General features: G+C 38.2%; 1 protein-coding gene across 8 annotated transcripts in view; it reads right to left on the reverse strand.

The window, feature by feature from the left end:
• ARHGEF10 (Rho guanine nucleotide exchange factor 10) overlaps positions 1–16,636 on the reverse strand; it is a 116,850-nt gene that overhangs the window by 84,981 nt on the left and 15,233 nt on the right. For 7 of the 8 annotated variants that reach the window (XM_074819943.1, XM_074819942.1, XM_074819940.1 and 4 more), the window contains one exon: positions 298–468. In XM_074819943.1, coding sequence (XP_074676044.1) covers positions 298–468 — 171 coding nt within the window. Of the gene's footprint in view, positions 1–297; positions 469–14,930; positions 15,013–16,636 lie in introns of all 8 variants that reach the window. The other variant, XM_074819941.1, reaches the window with a different exon arrangement.

Genomic DNA, 16,636 nt, shown 5'->3' on the forward strand with positions numbered 1-16,636 from the left:
CCATCCACAGGCCATTAAAGCTGCAAGGGCATAAAGTTTTCCTGTAGCATGGCACTGTGACTGAGACCAATCCATTGGTTTGGATGGGAAACCTCACAGGAATTACATGGGATGGTCATATTTGCCTTGTCAAATCTGCCATGACTGTAACTAGAAGGAATATTCAAAACACTTGTATGATATTTCCATGAAAACCTCTTTTTATAAGTATTTTTATTGCATCGCCAAGAAAATGCATCCTGTAACCAGTCTTCACTATATAGCCTAGCAGAGGCGCAGCCTGACAGGCTGACTTACCTGTGGCGTTAACCTCTTGGTGCTCTATGTCATTTCCAGGACCAGGAGGAGGTGGCACAAGGGCTTGCCTGTCTGCTTCTGGTATCTCATCTCCACTGTCAAAGTCAAACTGTTCTCCCTCATCCTCCTCTTCGTCGTTCGTACCTGTGGCTTTTGGTTCATGCTCTAGAACTGTGCAGAAAGACATGCTTTTTGTTGTTTGCTCTTAATAATGATTTCATGGGACCAGTAAGTGTTCCATATTACAAATGAAGCTTATACAATGAACCCTTAGATTTTTAGGTTACTGGAACAGAACAAGATATCTTCATGCAGTTTTCAATCAATCCTGTAGTGTACACAATGAAAATACTTAGAAATCAATTAAGAAGTGATAATAAATAAACCCTTGCTTTTGCCATAGTGAACCAAAACCAGAACATTTTTAGGAAAACACTTAAGTAGCAGATACTTTAAACAAGTAGAGTTCACAGATTAATTTATTTGTACAGTGACTTTGGGACTTTATAACTTCAAGTCATTTTTCCTTTCTAACCCAAACTTCTAAGTCTATCCTTTCTTAACAGTGTCACAATGCCAGTGACGGTAACTTGTTTCACACATATTATGAGGGACCAGCAGATCAGTTTTCCTACTCCAATCTGAGATAGTTTTAAACTAATGACCTTATGCAGCATGCTATTAGCCCTACTACCACACACAAGGTGCACTTTAGTGGAGGTGGAGGGGGCTGACTTTTCTGTTCTTACCTTTGAAGTAGTAATGGCTGAAATAATTACACCTTAATACCGATAGGAGGTGGAAGCATGGAGTGGTTTGTTTGTCTTTGCTTGTGAAGACTCTACAACACAGATTTGGCACTGTACGTAGGGCTGGGGACGGGGAGAAGAAAGAAGCGCTGGGCAGCTTCCCTCCATGCTATTGTTCTTACCTGCAGGATTCTGGAGAATTCATGAAGATTTAAACTCCCTCACTGCCCTACCTATCACTGTTTTTGCTGTGCGTTCACATCACGAGAAACCTGCTCACAGCATCCAAAGCTTCTGTCAGAGACACTGCACAGAGGAGGCATAGCCAGAGCAGCTGCAGGGAGGGATGCCCAAACCCGCCAGCCTCATATCTGCTTCAAGAAGCCTTCACCAAAGCTCCCCAAAACAAAAGGGCTTCATCCCTCCCTCCCTTGATCTTCCTTAGCTGCTCTCCCACATTCTGGAAGAGAAACTCTTATCAGAGGTCCCCTTGAGGCAGAAATGTCATCTGTGGAAATTTTTTGGCCCAGCTGACCCTCCTTCCACGCTCTTCCCCAAATCCACCATTGATACCTAACTTATACAAATGTGTTCAAAAATTTATTTAGAATGTTATAAAAAAATATATATACACTAAAATAGATAAACATGTAAGTACACCAATATGTTATAAAAATATACATGAAGTTGATAGGATTTCCCCTGCCCCCTCTTCAGGTAACACAATATGAAAGACAAAGTCTTTCAAGGACAATTGGATCTCCTGAGTCATGATGATATTATCAGCTTTTCTACCATCAAGGACACGTTTTGTATCTTTATGATAAAACCCACACAAACCACAGCTCTAGACTGCTTAGATTGTCATGGTAATCAGCATTCCTGCCAAGGCTTCTGTTTCTTCAGGCAGGCTGAGCCAGCATATTTTATCACAGCCACAAATAACAAGATCTTTCATGCAGCCTCTCTGCAGGAGAAAAAGTGAACTAATTGCAAAAATAGTAAGGAACAAAAAAGGGGTTATCCTGCATTTATTGTCATGGTTTATGGCTAAAGCAGCAGGACATTTAATAGTGATGCTTTTAAAAAATATTTCTGTACAAATTCAGCCTTTGGATTCAGGCTTTTCATTTTTGCTTTTGTCCATTAGCCATATTTTTTTTTTCCTGAAAGATGTAAGAAATCCTGCAGAGCTCTTCCAAGTGATTCAAGACAACCACAGCATTCTTCTCAATTTGTGATCAAACCGACTAGACTCTACTACTTGCTGCTTGACAGTAATGGGGAAAAGAAAGAAAAGGGGTGGTGGGGGGGGGGGTGGTATTTTATTTATGCTTTTTTTTTGTTTCTTTATGTTTTCAGTATGTCTGCATACTTCAAATTTGGAAAGCATAAACTTGTAAAATACGAAGTAGAGTGGGTTTTGTGATTACCAATGTGTGAAATGTTGGTTAGCCGTGCAGACTAGGAAGATAAGTAAGTAGACGGCAGTCACAAGCAGGTAACAGCCACAAAACCACAACTTTTCATGTACATGCACTGCTATCTGCCACTCCTCTCGCTGTGCTATACAAGTGAATCACAGCAGCAACCACTTCAAATACATGAAGTCTGCACTTCATATGGTGGGAAGAGGGGGACAATGAGGTTACTGGAATGAGTTGATCATTTCTGCAGGATTGGGCCACTCAGAAAACTGGGGTGTTGCTGGAGTAAGGCTCAGCTGAGAGTCATGAAGCCACCTGCTCACTGGAGGTGAATTCTAGTCATCAGCAAAAGAAAAAGTGTGTATGTTTACAAAACATCCCAGTCACACAGGGAAACATCGTGGGAACAGCAGGCACCTCTGAGTTTTTGTGGCTGTGAGCACAGGGAGCGTCTAGATTCAAATACTTCCTGGAGGCATATACAGGTAATTTAGGTATCAGTTGCCTGATAACTCTCTACTCTAGCACTTTTACACTGATGCAATTCCCCAGGCACTCAAGTCCAGTGCCAGTGACATTTGTCAGAGACAGAAAAGACCTGCCACAGGCAAAAGAAAAGGTAATTTGAGACACTAAAAGCAAAAGGAATGACTCTGGACCCAAAAGCAAAACCTGGCCAACTGATGCACAATTCCCCTTCAACGTGCCTCCCCATTCCCCCTAAAAAAGCAACCAACCCATACTTTACGATTGTGGGAAGAAATCTTAACACAGGAGTTGATTTTCTCAACTTGGGTAAAAAAAAAAATAAATTGAAGATGGCACCTAATTTTTTTTCTGTTATGGCTACTAATGCTGCCCTGTTTTGTTTATTCAGAAATATTTACTTTGCATCATAAATAAACAAGGCACAGAACCCTATAATTGGGGATTACAGCCTGGAAAGATCCCTTAAATCACATCACTGATGAGACAATGGGTTAAGATTACAAAACAGACAAAAAAAGAGAGAGAGAAATTCCTTTCTCAGATTACACGTCCTTTAGAAAGGGCAGACTGGAGACAAATATCCTCACTACAGAAAGTTTTAAAACTGTATTTCAGCTTTGCATCACTTCTGTATTTGCTTAATTCTAAGGGATAAACTTTAAGTCTTTAAATTTACTCATCCCTTCAGTCTCATATATACTCCTTTAAGTTTTTAATCTCAAGGGCATACTATTTCATTTGATGGAAAAAGTATTTTAATAACAAAAATAAAGAGAAGGTGGGGGGCTTTTTGCTTCAGCTGAAGAGCTGCTCAGAACTACAGATAAATACAGATTATGTCATACAAAAAAAGATGTCTTAAATAACTACAGTTTTGAAAATATGTAGTTTTTCTACAGCTGTTTGTGTTATGTCAAAACAACACACACACACAAGCACTTGTGAAGTGCTACAATAAATTAGGAAGACACAGCATAGTTACACTTGGACTGAATCTGGCTACAAAAAACCACCACAGATCTTGCAAAATTTCATGCTCATGAAGAAAGCTGCAGTTCCTCCAACCCTTTAACTGTAAATCAAAAGGATCAAACCAAAAAGTTCATTTCCAGGCAACTGTGCTTGCTGAGAAAAATTGCTGAGGTGAGGGGGGGGATTTCCAAAGGTGCACTCCCACACTCCCCTCTCCAAAAATCATAGCAGACAGCTACTTTTTTCTTTAACATAATGTTAAAATTCACTATTTTTTTGGTCAAAGTAATAATCATAGACTGCTTAGCATTAGAGACTCTGCCCGGAATTACTTCAAATAATTAAATTAGTTACTAAAAATCCAATTTGCTTTTTCACCACTACTCACCCTTAACTTTACGCGTGCCAACCAGAGCAATGAGAATACAATAACTGATTAAAGTTTTTCGTCTTATGCCAATACCATTCTGCAGCATTTGCTTTGCAAATGCTTCAAGGTATTTCTTGTGTTTCTAAAAATCTCTATTTGGAGTTTTAAAGCATGAAAAACATGAATCTGATATAACAGAAATTTATATTCAAGTTAAATTAAGTGTGAAAGTGCAAATTTAGGATGAGGAAAAGGAATATATACTCTCATAATTGTTAGCACAACACATGGATTTATGACTTTTTCTGTGGTATGTTATTTGGTGAAATGTCTTTTTCTTAAACTTACTTCAAAAACAAGCTAACTTAGGCTGTATTTACAGAGACCTGCTGGGGCATAAGCAAATTTAAACAATTTTTGGTTGCTCTGCCAACTGCAAAGCATTCTTGGCACCATCTGCTTTCCCATTTATTTTCCTTAAATTATTTATAGTTCAATGTAATACAGCTAAAGAGTTAAAAGAGTGACATTAATTTTAAAGCTGAGATTAAGCTAGTGAAGCTTCATTAATAGTTTTCTTCAACAGTTTATTTTAGAGATACAGAAGACAACATAGCTCTGTGGTTACTATCAAGTGCCCTTTGAATACAGTGCAAACACATGGGGGGGGGGGGGGGGGGAAGCACCCAAAAACTCTGTCCTCCCTTGCAATGGTGTAAATCAGAGATGATCCTGAAGAAGTCAACTAAGTTTCTATCATGGAAAACCATGAGAAAGAAAGAAACAGAACCCCAAGCAGGAACAGTTCAGCAGTCTGGAGCATGGTAACAACAAATCCGGAAGCCTTGGACACAAATAGGCACACTGTCATCAAGAAATATGAATATTTTATGGTATGTTTTAAGGTTTGAAAAATATCTTTAGAAATTGAAGTAAGGCTTATGTATAATTAGGAAGGTCATTCTCGCAATCAGTTGTAGTCTTTTTCAATTTTTTTTTAATTAAAGTTAGTAGGGAACTATGGAACAAAAAGAGGAAATGCATCTATTAGATATAAAAGACTCCATGACAAAGAATTTTCTAAAGACTGCAGGGCATGGTAAATATGCATGTTCTTAGAAGGGAAAACTATTTTTCCTTTCTTCCTCTAATAGTCACTTTTCTTCCAACACATAAATGTTGGCGAAGGCTCTAGAGTGTAATCTCTCTTGCATATTCACTGAATGCCAAATTTTCTTTTTTTTCTAAATGATAAACATTTTTAGTCACTTTTACCATATCACCACCTTACACTGATCAGTGAAGAAAATAAGTGTACAATGCTTCAGATGGAAAATAACTAATTATTATTTAGTGAAAAAAATATTAATACAATTGAACCTAAAGTAGACTGGCAGGAACTGCTTGTTCTTATTCCAATGTGCAGTTTTAAACATTTATCTTTTTTACTCATTTATTTTGGATTGCAACAAGACACTTGGGACTGCATGGACCCACCTTCCTTCAAAGTGAATTCCCTAAATGTTTCAACTTTCTACAAATTCTTGAGTATCTTGAAATATGCAAAACTTTTCAGTAAAAAATATAAATAAATCTTACTATCTCAGAATATTTTTAAGTATTATTAAAATTTGATAACTTACAGATCAAAGCAAATGGCCAGGCATAGCAACCTAAATGCTTCCTATTTAACCTGGATACACTCCAGAGATTCTCAGATGAAATACACACTTGCCTTTTCAGACCCTTATTTCTAAAGAGTTAAAATCTGCCCAGCTCCTTATGTAAGTGTACCACGGACTAGATAGAAATAAGAAATGGAAATGTGCAGATACCGGGAAATAACTGATTTCTTAAAGTTATCATTACTTCTGTAAAACTAATCATTTGGGCCCAAACATGCCATGCTGACTGTGCTTCATAATGAATGGGCTCCTAAGCTGTTCACTTTTTGTTTCAGGTGAAATTTCATTACAGAGGCTTGGCATCTGTCAGGAAGGTAAGCCTTGTGCTAGGAAACACTCATGCCTACAAAAGTTCCCAAATTTGGCCAACTTGTAAACTTTTGAAAAATGATGGTTGATTCATATTCAGCAGGAACTTGCAAAAAAGGTTTTAAGAGACTCAGTCACCACTGGCCAGCCTCTAGTTTCTCCCAGCTTTTTAGCACTGATTACACTATGTTCCTACAGCTAGAAAGCAACACAGTATTTTCTACCTGCTTGCATCTCCCGCTTGTGACCACTACTACTGCGGTATCAGGAGAGAAACCTGAAGTTAAATATTCTTTTGCTCTGGTACCTGGCTTACACATCTCTCTCCTGCCCTTCCCCGAATGACCCCTCTGCCGGCAGCTGCACAGGGAGAGGGGCGAGGTGTGCAGAGTGAGCCCGTAGGGGGGCAGGAGGCACCCCGTAAGAGGAAGGCTGGCTTTTAGGATCAAGTGCTCCTGCAAACACTGCCCTTCACTGACACTTCCAAGTCACAACATGTCATCTGCCAGCACACCACTGGCATCCGTAAATCAACTCCTCATACAGTCACAACAGGTGGAAAGCAACTATTTTGTTGAGGGAAAGAAAAGTTTAAGGCAAAACTGTATCCAAAAACACACAGGTGAACACTCCTTCCCATGGGAAGCAGATCAGAGCCAAGGACTTTCATGCCCATTGTGCTAAGCTGGCGCTGCAGGAAACCCAGGTCCCTGCGGTCCAGGCACGCTGCTAATTACACACAGCTCATGGATGCATCCAAAGCATGACCACAACTTGTCAGTGTTACAAGTCTCTGTGGAAAACAGTTACCAAAAAAACCCAACAAAACTAAACAGTACACATTCATGCAAAAAGTGTTTCCAGTAATGGAAACAAAAGCAAAACCACATGAATTAACAGGCTCTCCCTGCAAATAAACAACAAAGAAATAAGTAAAAAATCCTCTTTAGTATTTCATAAACACACACATTACATACTAATTATGTTGTCAAGCATGCACAACAGATTATTCTTCTGGATAAAAACAAAGTCAAAATTGAAGTCAAAAGAATGATGAATCTGCCTGCTCAAGTTTCAGAGAGACTGCTAACAACAGCATGCTTAATACTAAAGAATTTTATTTCTTGAAATAAAGCCCAGACCTGTGGATGTTAGGAAAGGTTTACAAGTACTGAAAACATTGAACCTTACAAACTACTCCCAATGCTAAAAATTAAGCTCAAAGTTAGCTAAAAATCAAAAGAATCGAGTTGCAAAAAATCAGAAATCTAAAATAAAAACATTAGACATGAACTAGGCTGCCCAGGGACTAGTGACAGCAACACCAGCAGACCTGTGCTCCTTTGTGACTCCACAAGATGCTTTTCAGTGCTGACTACACTATAATTGGAAAAGCTGCTATGTAAAATCGGCATTTTGTGACCACCTACTTTAACTGCCTTTACACTCAGCATGCCATGGCTAGAAACATAGACCGAGCCTGATCCCAAGCAGGTCTTTTCTACCTCAGCACCATACGAGTAGATTCTGCCATTAAAATTTCACCAAGAAATGTTGCTGATGTGCAGCAAGTGAAGTCCTTAAAAGGAGATGCTGTAAGGAATGTATGTACAGTCATTATTTGAAAATCTGCATAAATACATGATAGATCCCTATCTACACTGAAAAGCATCTATCCATATTAAAGGATATTAGCTTTCTATCAGTCATAAAGGAATACTAATACACTTAACACTTTATAGTACCAAGGTTACCAGTCTGAATTAGTGTAAATGCCACCAGGCACCGAACATGAGGTATAACAGTCAAAATAACAAAAGCTACCTTGCTGTCAGACATGTCTGTTGGTAGAGATAGGTGCTGAGGATGGCTGCATAGCTGATATGAACTGCTGAACTCGCCTACAACATGCTGCTGAATGGACAATCCACACAGGGAATGGGAAAACCAAAGAGATTTAATAAAACAGATATCAAACAGCAGAAGGACTACAACGTCATCGGGAAAATGAAGCTCCATCCCTGCACTGTCAGAGCTGGATACATGTTGGTTAACCACAGGATACAAGTGTCATGTGAAGGAAAAGAAAAACTTTCTAGGAAATGTAGTTTTGACCACACAGCTGATATATTTTTGAGAAAATAAGAATTTTTAAGGAAATTTCCACCAGTGAGAGCAGTCTGGATTGTTCTTTATTTTTTCACTTTTTTTTTTTCAGCAGACATCTATTAATATCAGTTTTACAAGTAATTACTTTTTACATTGAAGCAGTTACTGTTTAATGGTTTAAGGAATATGCATTTCTCTAATACAGTCTGTTCAATTCTAATTAGCAACATGAAACTGCTGTAACATCTCATCATACCTTGGACTGAAAGGACTTTAAGAGTAATTGGGAGTCCCATGAAGCAGAAAGTGGCAGAAAGAAACCCTGGAAGCCTAAGACAGGGAGCGTGAGATCCCACTTCTACAGAAAGTAAACATACAGTTTGGGTACATAAACTGTATATTGTACTAAAAAGAGCTGAAACCCACCTAGAGCAAAAGCTTAAGTATCCTAGGTCTTGGCTCATGTCTAACAACACCTTTTTACCAGGCCGACACATTTTGGATATAAAGTAGCAAGGGATTTTACTTCATTTTCAGATCATGTTTCTTCCTCTACTGTGCCAGCAACTGTACACACTTCCTAGACTGAACCTTCAGATGACTTAGGCAAAGGAATCCCTAAATTCTGGGTCATTGGTCCAGGCTCAACAACCATTTACCTAGCAATGTGAAAACTGAAGCACTTGCTGGCACTCCCAAAATCAGCACTTCGAACACATAACAGCATCTGACTTGCTTATCAGTATCATTCATATGCTCAGCCTCCTTCTGTGGCAATGGCCCAGGCAGGTCTCAGAAGACGCACGCGGCTTTGGGAATCATTTTATCTTTTTGGACACACTGTCACAGGTTCCTTTTTCCCAACAATAACTCCATCTGACACTCCCAGAACACTGCATGCCACCTGTGCACACGCTTAAAAGTAACTTACTTAGATCAATATATTCTGAACAAGGAAACAATCTAGAAATCAACTTCTACAGCAACTTACAGCATCTTTTACTACAGGGAAATTTATGGACTAGAACAGAACAGTTATGTCCTGTAAATCCAGGACAATACTAGAAATACTTTGGATTTCAGCTGGGTTCTGACCCACTCATTTCTGTTGTTACCCTTTCACTCAGCCTAAAGAGCACTATGCAGATAGACTGATTTTTAAACAAAGTTTAATATATGCAAAGTTTGACAAATCCATTATGCCAGCAACTAAGGGGGAGGGAGTTTTATAGCATCCCCTTCCTTAGCATTTGTTTTAATTATTGTTTTAATGCGTCATGCTCTTCTTTGCCCTAACATACTAAGATCCTGTTATAGCTCAAAAAAGTATACCTGTGGAATTCAAGGAAACTCAGGAAAACAGTAATTCTTACATCAAGACTCACTAACTGAACTCTCCAAAATTCTGTTTCACAATACCCTTTTAACACAGCTTCTACCAGAAATTCTATCACCTCAGTGGACAATGGCTTGAAGTGGGTAACGATGGTGTTTCCTTGGAACCCTTCAGTCCATCAGCCTCGGAGTCCTCATTGCCTCCTTTCATAAGCCATGGAGGGGAAAAAAGCCCAACATTGGCTGAAGACAACTGCCATAACCAAACTTCATGATTCAGAGCTTCAGCCAGTCCACATGGAAGTCAGGAAGGAATTTCTTTCACCATGAACAGTCTACTGAAGAATTTGGCTGGCAAGTGTTCTTCATGTGCAAACACGAGCGGGTCACCACCAGATATGCAAGTGGGAAAGAGCAATCCCAGCCAAAGTTAATTTTACTTCCACCTTCCTCTGCAATACAGGAGACTGCTAAGATCCTCTGGACACATTACACTGAACCCATTCACTGGTCCCAGGGCAGCACCTGGATTTCCCTTTGTCTCTCCCTGTGACATACAGGACTGGAAATACAGAGACCAGAAGTTGACCATCAGCGTCGGCATCCCTGTGGCACAGCAGCACACACATATTCTTCCAGCCCCCAGAGAAATCTGCACCAGCGTAACAGAAGATTTTTCAGGAACTATCATGCTTTCACCTAACCAAAGTTAGTTATTGAGCTCAACAACAGACTATTCAACAACAAGATGCATTCCTGCAACAACCCTTCTTTGAGAGACTAAATCATCTTCTGTGGTCATTTTACTGAAACTACGACAAGGTTACATTTCCTGGAAAGATTATTTCAATGAGGAAAAAAAAAAAAAATAATCTATATAGGAGGTTGGAGGGTTTTTCCAAAAAAATGTTTATCAGGTATGTTTTCCTCAGTTTTATCCATGCTCATGCACAAGATAAAACAATTATAACAATGTATAAAAAGAAGTTAATCTCAGTAAACTCTAGAGTAGAATCCTTACAGAGCCTTTAGGCATGGTGAGTGAATATTTACTGGGATCAGTGAAACAGAATTAAAAAAACCCAAACTAAAAACTGCCTCAGTAATTTGGCAGCAATTTCTCCTGGCCAGTTAATGCTAGATACAAGTCCTATAAGGCAAGAGATGCAAAGGAAAAAACAATTCATACCTCTCCTTATACATTAGCTCAGTGTTTGAAATTAAAATTTCAGAACTTCACTTACACATATATTCATTTCAAGAATACCCCAAAATCAGTATCAATTCCTTCATAATTTGCTTGGTTTTTAAGCAAACAGTACTGGTTACCCTAGACCAAAGATAAAGTTTTGCTGCAATCCCTTGGAAGCCCTTTATCTCATCATCGGTTGCTCTTTTCAACCAACATGTCTGGGCCTTGTCCCTGCACACAAGTTAAGTCCAGAAGTAAAGTCAACTTACAGAGCAGCTGCGTGAATAGAAAAAAAAAAACCAAACACCTATCACTTATTATTTAGAAAGAAAACACCAAATACTATCAAAAGGATGAAGTCAACATTCAGAAATCTATGACAGTAAATCACATTTGATCATGTAACACATTACAAATATCTAGCAAAGATTTTACTGTATTACTTCAAAACTAAGTAAGATATCATTACATCTATGTAAACTATGTTTTCTTTGGGGATGTTAAAAACAGAAACAAGTTTTTAATTAATCTATTTATTTTCTTTCTATTTCTTGTTTTTCCCAACACTCAAATATACTTGGCTAGAAGAAAAAGCACATAATTAGGAGCGAAGTGACACCATAGCTGCGTTTTTGCAATGGGAATTTTCTTGTTACTCTTTGTTACACAGCTTGTCTGAATTGTCACACAAAATAATTGATCCTTACCTTAAACAATGCATTTTCCTTTATTTACTGAGAGAAATGTGATCTTTAGAAACAAATAAATTGTTCTGTTACAGATGGGATGTCAGACACCAGCAAGCTACTGCCAGCTTCAAAAACAAGGGACCATTCATAACTACAATTCATATTCTGTTCTCATTCTTCTGAAATCTTGGCTCCCCTTTTACCATCATTTGTAACTGTCTGTATGCTGAAAATAGATACCTAACAAACAATGCTGTTTAGCCCAAGACCAACTCCCTTTATAGCTGCAGTTTAATTTAAGCAGTGTTCTTATTTCAATCCCCTAATCATAGTAAGAAACATCTTTTCATTTTACTTTATTCCAAAATACAAGCTTAGGTACCCCCAGTGTTCTTCACTTCTATAAACTAAATCATAAAACATACAAGTGCTTCTCCTGTCAATATTATAAAAGTCCCAATTTAACTGCCTCTTGTCTCAGTCACAAAATCAGCTTTTTAAAACAGTTAAAACCTAAAATGTGAAATCAGTCACTAAACAGCACAAAAACTAAATAATCTGAAAGAAATATATACAGGACACACAATAAAAAGCAGTTCCCCTAGCAGAGACATACAGTCCACTCTACAGCGAAACACGGCAGCCGTCCAGCAGCTCCCTACTAGGGTTAATCAAAAACTTTTCTAAGTTTTTTTTGTAAAGTCATCCTAATGGGAACTTTTATGAGAGTACAGTTGTTCCTACTTCACTCTTACCCACAGACTCAAGCCAGACTTCCTTCTTAGGGACAGAGGAACTAACGACTATTTTAGTGTTCTGGCACTGGCAGGCAAACAACAAAAAATAACTGCAGGAAGACACAATCACAGCACTCAATCACATACCGGATATCCAGATTTAAGTCCTCGGTCTCCTTGCTCTATGTCTCTCCGTATCAGAAACAAAAAAATATCCCACTCACAGCTCTAGAGAGCTGATCATTTGTATAAAAAGGGGTATAAAATGCTTTTACAGTCGGTGTCTAGGAGATATCCTCATTCTGTTTTCAGTTTAAAAACCCCCCCCAACAAACCAAATTTCATTCCACTGAAGAATACCTTAAATCCCAAACTTCACCAGAACAAGATCTCTCACCTAGCTTTACCCATGGTACTGAGGACAGTGGTGTAGCTGAGTGAACATCCAGCTTTCTACTACTCCTGGTCTTTGAAGGCCCCTCACCCATCCCAAATTAAGAGTTACAAGTACTTCTCTCTCAGGTAAAGAGAGTATTTGGCAGTAATACAAAGACTATACTATCAAATTCATTCTCATAATGTCCTTGAACAAACACTGACATTTCCGTATTTCATTTAAAAATTTTAATATTATGCTGGTTTTGGCTGGGGTAGTTAATTTTCTTCATAGTATCTAATATGGGGTTGTTTTGGATTTGTACTGGAGACAGTGTTGATAATAATGGAGTGTTTTAGTTACTGCGGAGCAGTGCTTACACACAGTCAAGGTCTTTTCTGCTTCTCACACCACCCCACCAATGAGTGGGCTGGGGGTGCACAAGGAGTTGGGAGGGGACACAGCCAGGACAGCTGACCCCAGCAGACCAAAGAGATGTCCCAGACCATCGTGCTCAGCATATAAAGAAGGAGGGAGGGGACATTCTGAGTTATGGCATTTGACTTCCCAAGTAACCATTATGCATGATGGAGCCCTGCTTTCCTGGAGATGGCTGAACACCTGCCTGCTGATGGGAAGCAGTGAATGAATTCCTTGTTTTGCTTTGCTTGCATGTGTGGCTTTTGTTTTACCTATTAAATTGTCTTCATCTCAACCCACAATTTTTCTCACTTTTACTCTTCCTCACAGCTGGGGTTAAACTGTGACAAATATAAATAATATGTTAATTTCCTATAAATAGGAAACAAAATATACCATCTGTTCATGATTCAAGAACTGTATTGTGATCCAGTCATACTCTAAACCTCATCACTATATATTAACCTACCTTGATAGACTCAATTAATTATAAAACAGCTTAAAGTTTATTTTAGGTCTTACAACTGTTGTAAAAGGCAATTCAGTGTATGACAACTGGGATGAACTGTTGACAAGTATACTCAGTATGAGGAAATACACCCAACATTTTCTAATAGTTTTCACAAAGAAATCATATGATGTATAGTGCCATGTACCAGAAATAGCGAGAGAGAGAAATAGACAGAGATAAAAATGCAAAACCAGAAGTCTATTTAACACAGAGAATACACTCTCTCTCCCAGCTTCCCTTGGGCAAGAAGCTGTTTGTCAGGTATCCATCCTGCTGAGCAAACAAAGCTGGTTTTCCTCTTGAAACAAGCCCACATAAACACCTCTTAAGTCCTCAATTGAAGAAAAGGACTTCCACTTTGCAAGATCATAAAGTGTTTTTCAAGTAAAGAAATAAAAAACAGCCATAGACCTCATCTCCTAATAAAGTAGTAATAGCACAAGCACAGGCTGTCACATGTAAACACCATCCTAGCATTAAGCATCTAATCTCCACTCCTAGGTGGCCAGCATGAAGAGGACTCCTTTACAGGAGAAGCATAATGTGATTCCTGATTCTCAGAATTACTAGCTTTTTAATTCCTCGCTGCATAGTCTGCAGTCCACACCATATCCTTTTCTCATCTAAATGGGTTTGGTTAAGGACACTCCATTAAAACAACCAATTAAAAACATAATTATAACTTACAGCCATGATAAAATTTGCCATTTTCATTTAGCTTTTAAAAAAGGATTTTTTTTTATTGATAGAGAGAACAAGAATCATCCTCTATTTTATTTCACAAAATAATCATAGAAATTTTTTGTTTACGAAATCTTAAATACCAGCACTTTGTGCATACATTCATATGCACAGACATACTAAAGAAGGGAACGTGAGCTAGTACTATCATCTCAAGTGTCAGTTTTGGAAGTAGTTTTTTGGATTATGCTCTTAGCCAAGGAAGCCTTTGCATCCACCCCTCTCCAACTGCTCCCTGGTTGCTAACACATACATTCATTCAAAATATACAGAGAAAAAAATACTACAGAATTTTTAATCATGGCTAGAAGAATCTCTTTTTAAAGCAGTCTGGAGGAAACAGCATATGGGCATTAATTTTTCCAAAGTTACTCAGTACTTGAATTTGCTCTGGGGTAGGGGAACTAACCAGCACAGACTTGCCACTGCCTAATTAACAATGCATGAATGGAATGTCCAAACAGCTATGAGCAGATATGTTGCATAAGCATAATAAATTAAATAAAGGCTAAAATATGTTACCTTCCATTCTTTCATCGCATGTAGTCATTCTCTATCAAGAAGTGGCAGAGAAGCTCTACTGTTGATATTAATTGTACCTTAACTTAAACAAGGTATAGATTCAGATGGTTATTGCTAAAATACATTATTTAACATTAATTTAATTGCATAGCTTTCTTACACATTCACAACATCCCTATGACAAAGATGAAGGTTCACCATTATTTTTCCTCTTTGTGTACATTAGGATTGATACAAATAAATTTGTGGCATTTACTTGTCAAAACCATAGAAAACTTAATTGACAAGAATAAAATTGAAATTGATAATGCAAGGTATGCACCTGTAAATGGAAAGGAACCCACGCAGCTTTAAACACTACGGCTATATTTGTTAGGACAACAAATAGACAAAAAATTCACATGGTGTTTAAAAAAAAAAAAGCAAGTGATTTCATCTGTGGCCCCAGTTCAGGATTTTAGAATCATTATGCAAAAACTAAATTTTTTTTTTTTTTTTATGATGTATCAAAGGGTCCTGCACCCAACAGGAGCTTCATCCTCACTACAAGCCACAGTAACTCACCCATCTACCCACTGTCTGAAGGTACTGGCAGGTGCTGCTCATCCCTTCTAAGCAGACACCATGGGTAGCCAGTGTATATGCATGCCAAAAAAACCCTCAACCATTACAAAAAAATCCTATGTTTCCTTCCTTTGTTATGTGTATTTGCAGTTGTACCTGGGCCTACAATCCTCACTTATTTTCCACCTGCAAAACGACTCATTGAAATTATCTAGAAAGTGAATTAAAGTGTATTTTAGTCTAATTATTAAAATTTATATTCACTGATATTCCCTTTATTAATATGTTTAAGAGAGTTAGCAATGATAAAGTAAAAAACCACGCAAGTTCCAATAGTGTCAGACAAAGCTTTTTGAGATGACAGGCAAAAAGCATCTGTTGATGCATGATCAGGTAGAGCAGAATCTCAATTTATGTTGAATAAATCTAACACTAGCCTATTAAGGAGTGACATGTCTGAAAATAAGAATGTGATACATAGTTCTACACGTCAAAGAGCTTTGCAGAGAAAGAACCTGAATTCCGGAATTGTACTGAACTACGCCACTCTGAATTTTTGTCAGAGTATCCCACACATTGACATGCTACACAAAGTTGGAGCTGTTGCTGCAATTATTAGCTGTCTTTGAAAAATTGCAGCCCCTGCTCAAGTGGAAATATTAATTCCTTAGGGATGACTCTTCCCCCACAGCACTACATTGCTTTGGAGATGGATTATCCGATTGAGACAGTTTCACAGTAACTGTCACTAAACAAAACAGACCTAAATTCAGGGTCCTGACCACATGGATTAGTAGAAAGACCGGAAAAGCATTTTTGCCAACTATAACCTCAGTGACATTTCAGAGAATAAATAAAACTGTCAATAATGCTGGCCAAAAATCTAACCCATTAAAAGCTGATTTCACAACTTTCTGCTTCTCTCGTGCCCAATTTCCTAGGTAGTACCTAGTAACAGACCTCTATCTGTGGCAGTGTCTAAGCTAGAGAGCGAGAAGTTTTGATCTAGAATGGCAATTCCCAAATTTCTAAAGAGTTACGGCTGAATAAAACTAAGATAAATTCTCTTTCATACTTAAATGGCTTCATATAGGTATAAGTTCTGCGTGAACAGTAAAGAAAATGTCCTATAAGCAACAATG

The sequence above is a fragment of the Strix aluco genome, chromosome 3 (genome assembly GCF_031877795.1).
Source record: "Strix aluco isolate bStrAlu1 chromosome 3, bStrAlu1.hap1, whole genome shotgun sequence".
Taxonomy (NCBI): Eukaryota; Metazoa; Chordata; class Aves; order Strigiformes; family Strigidae; genus Strix; species Strix aluco.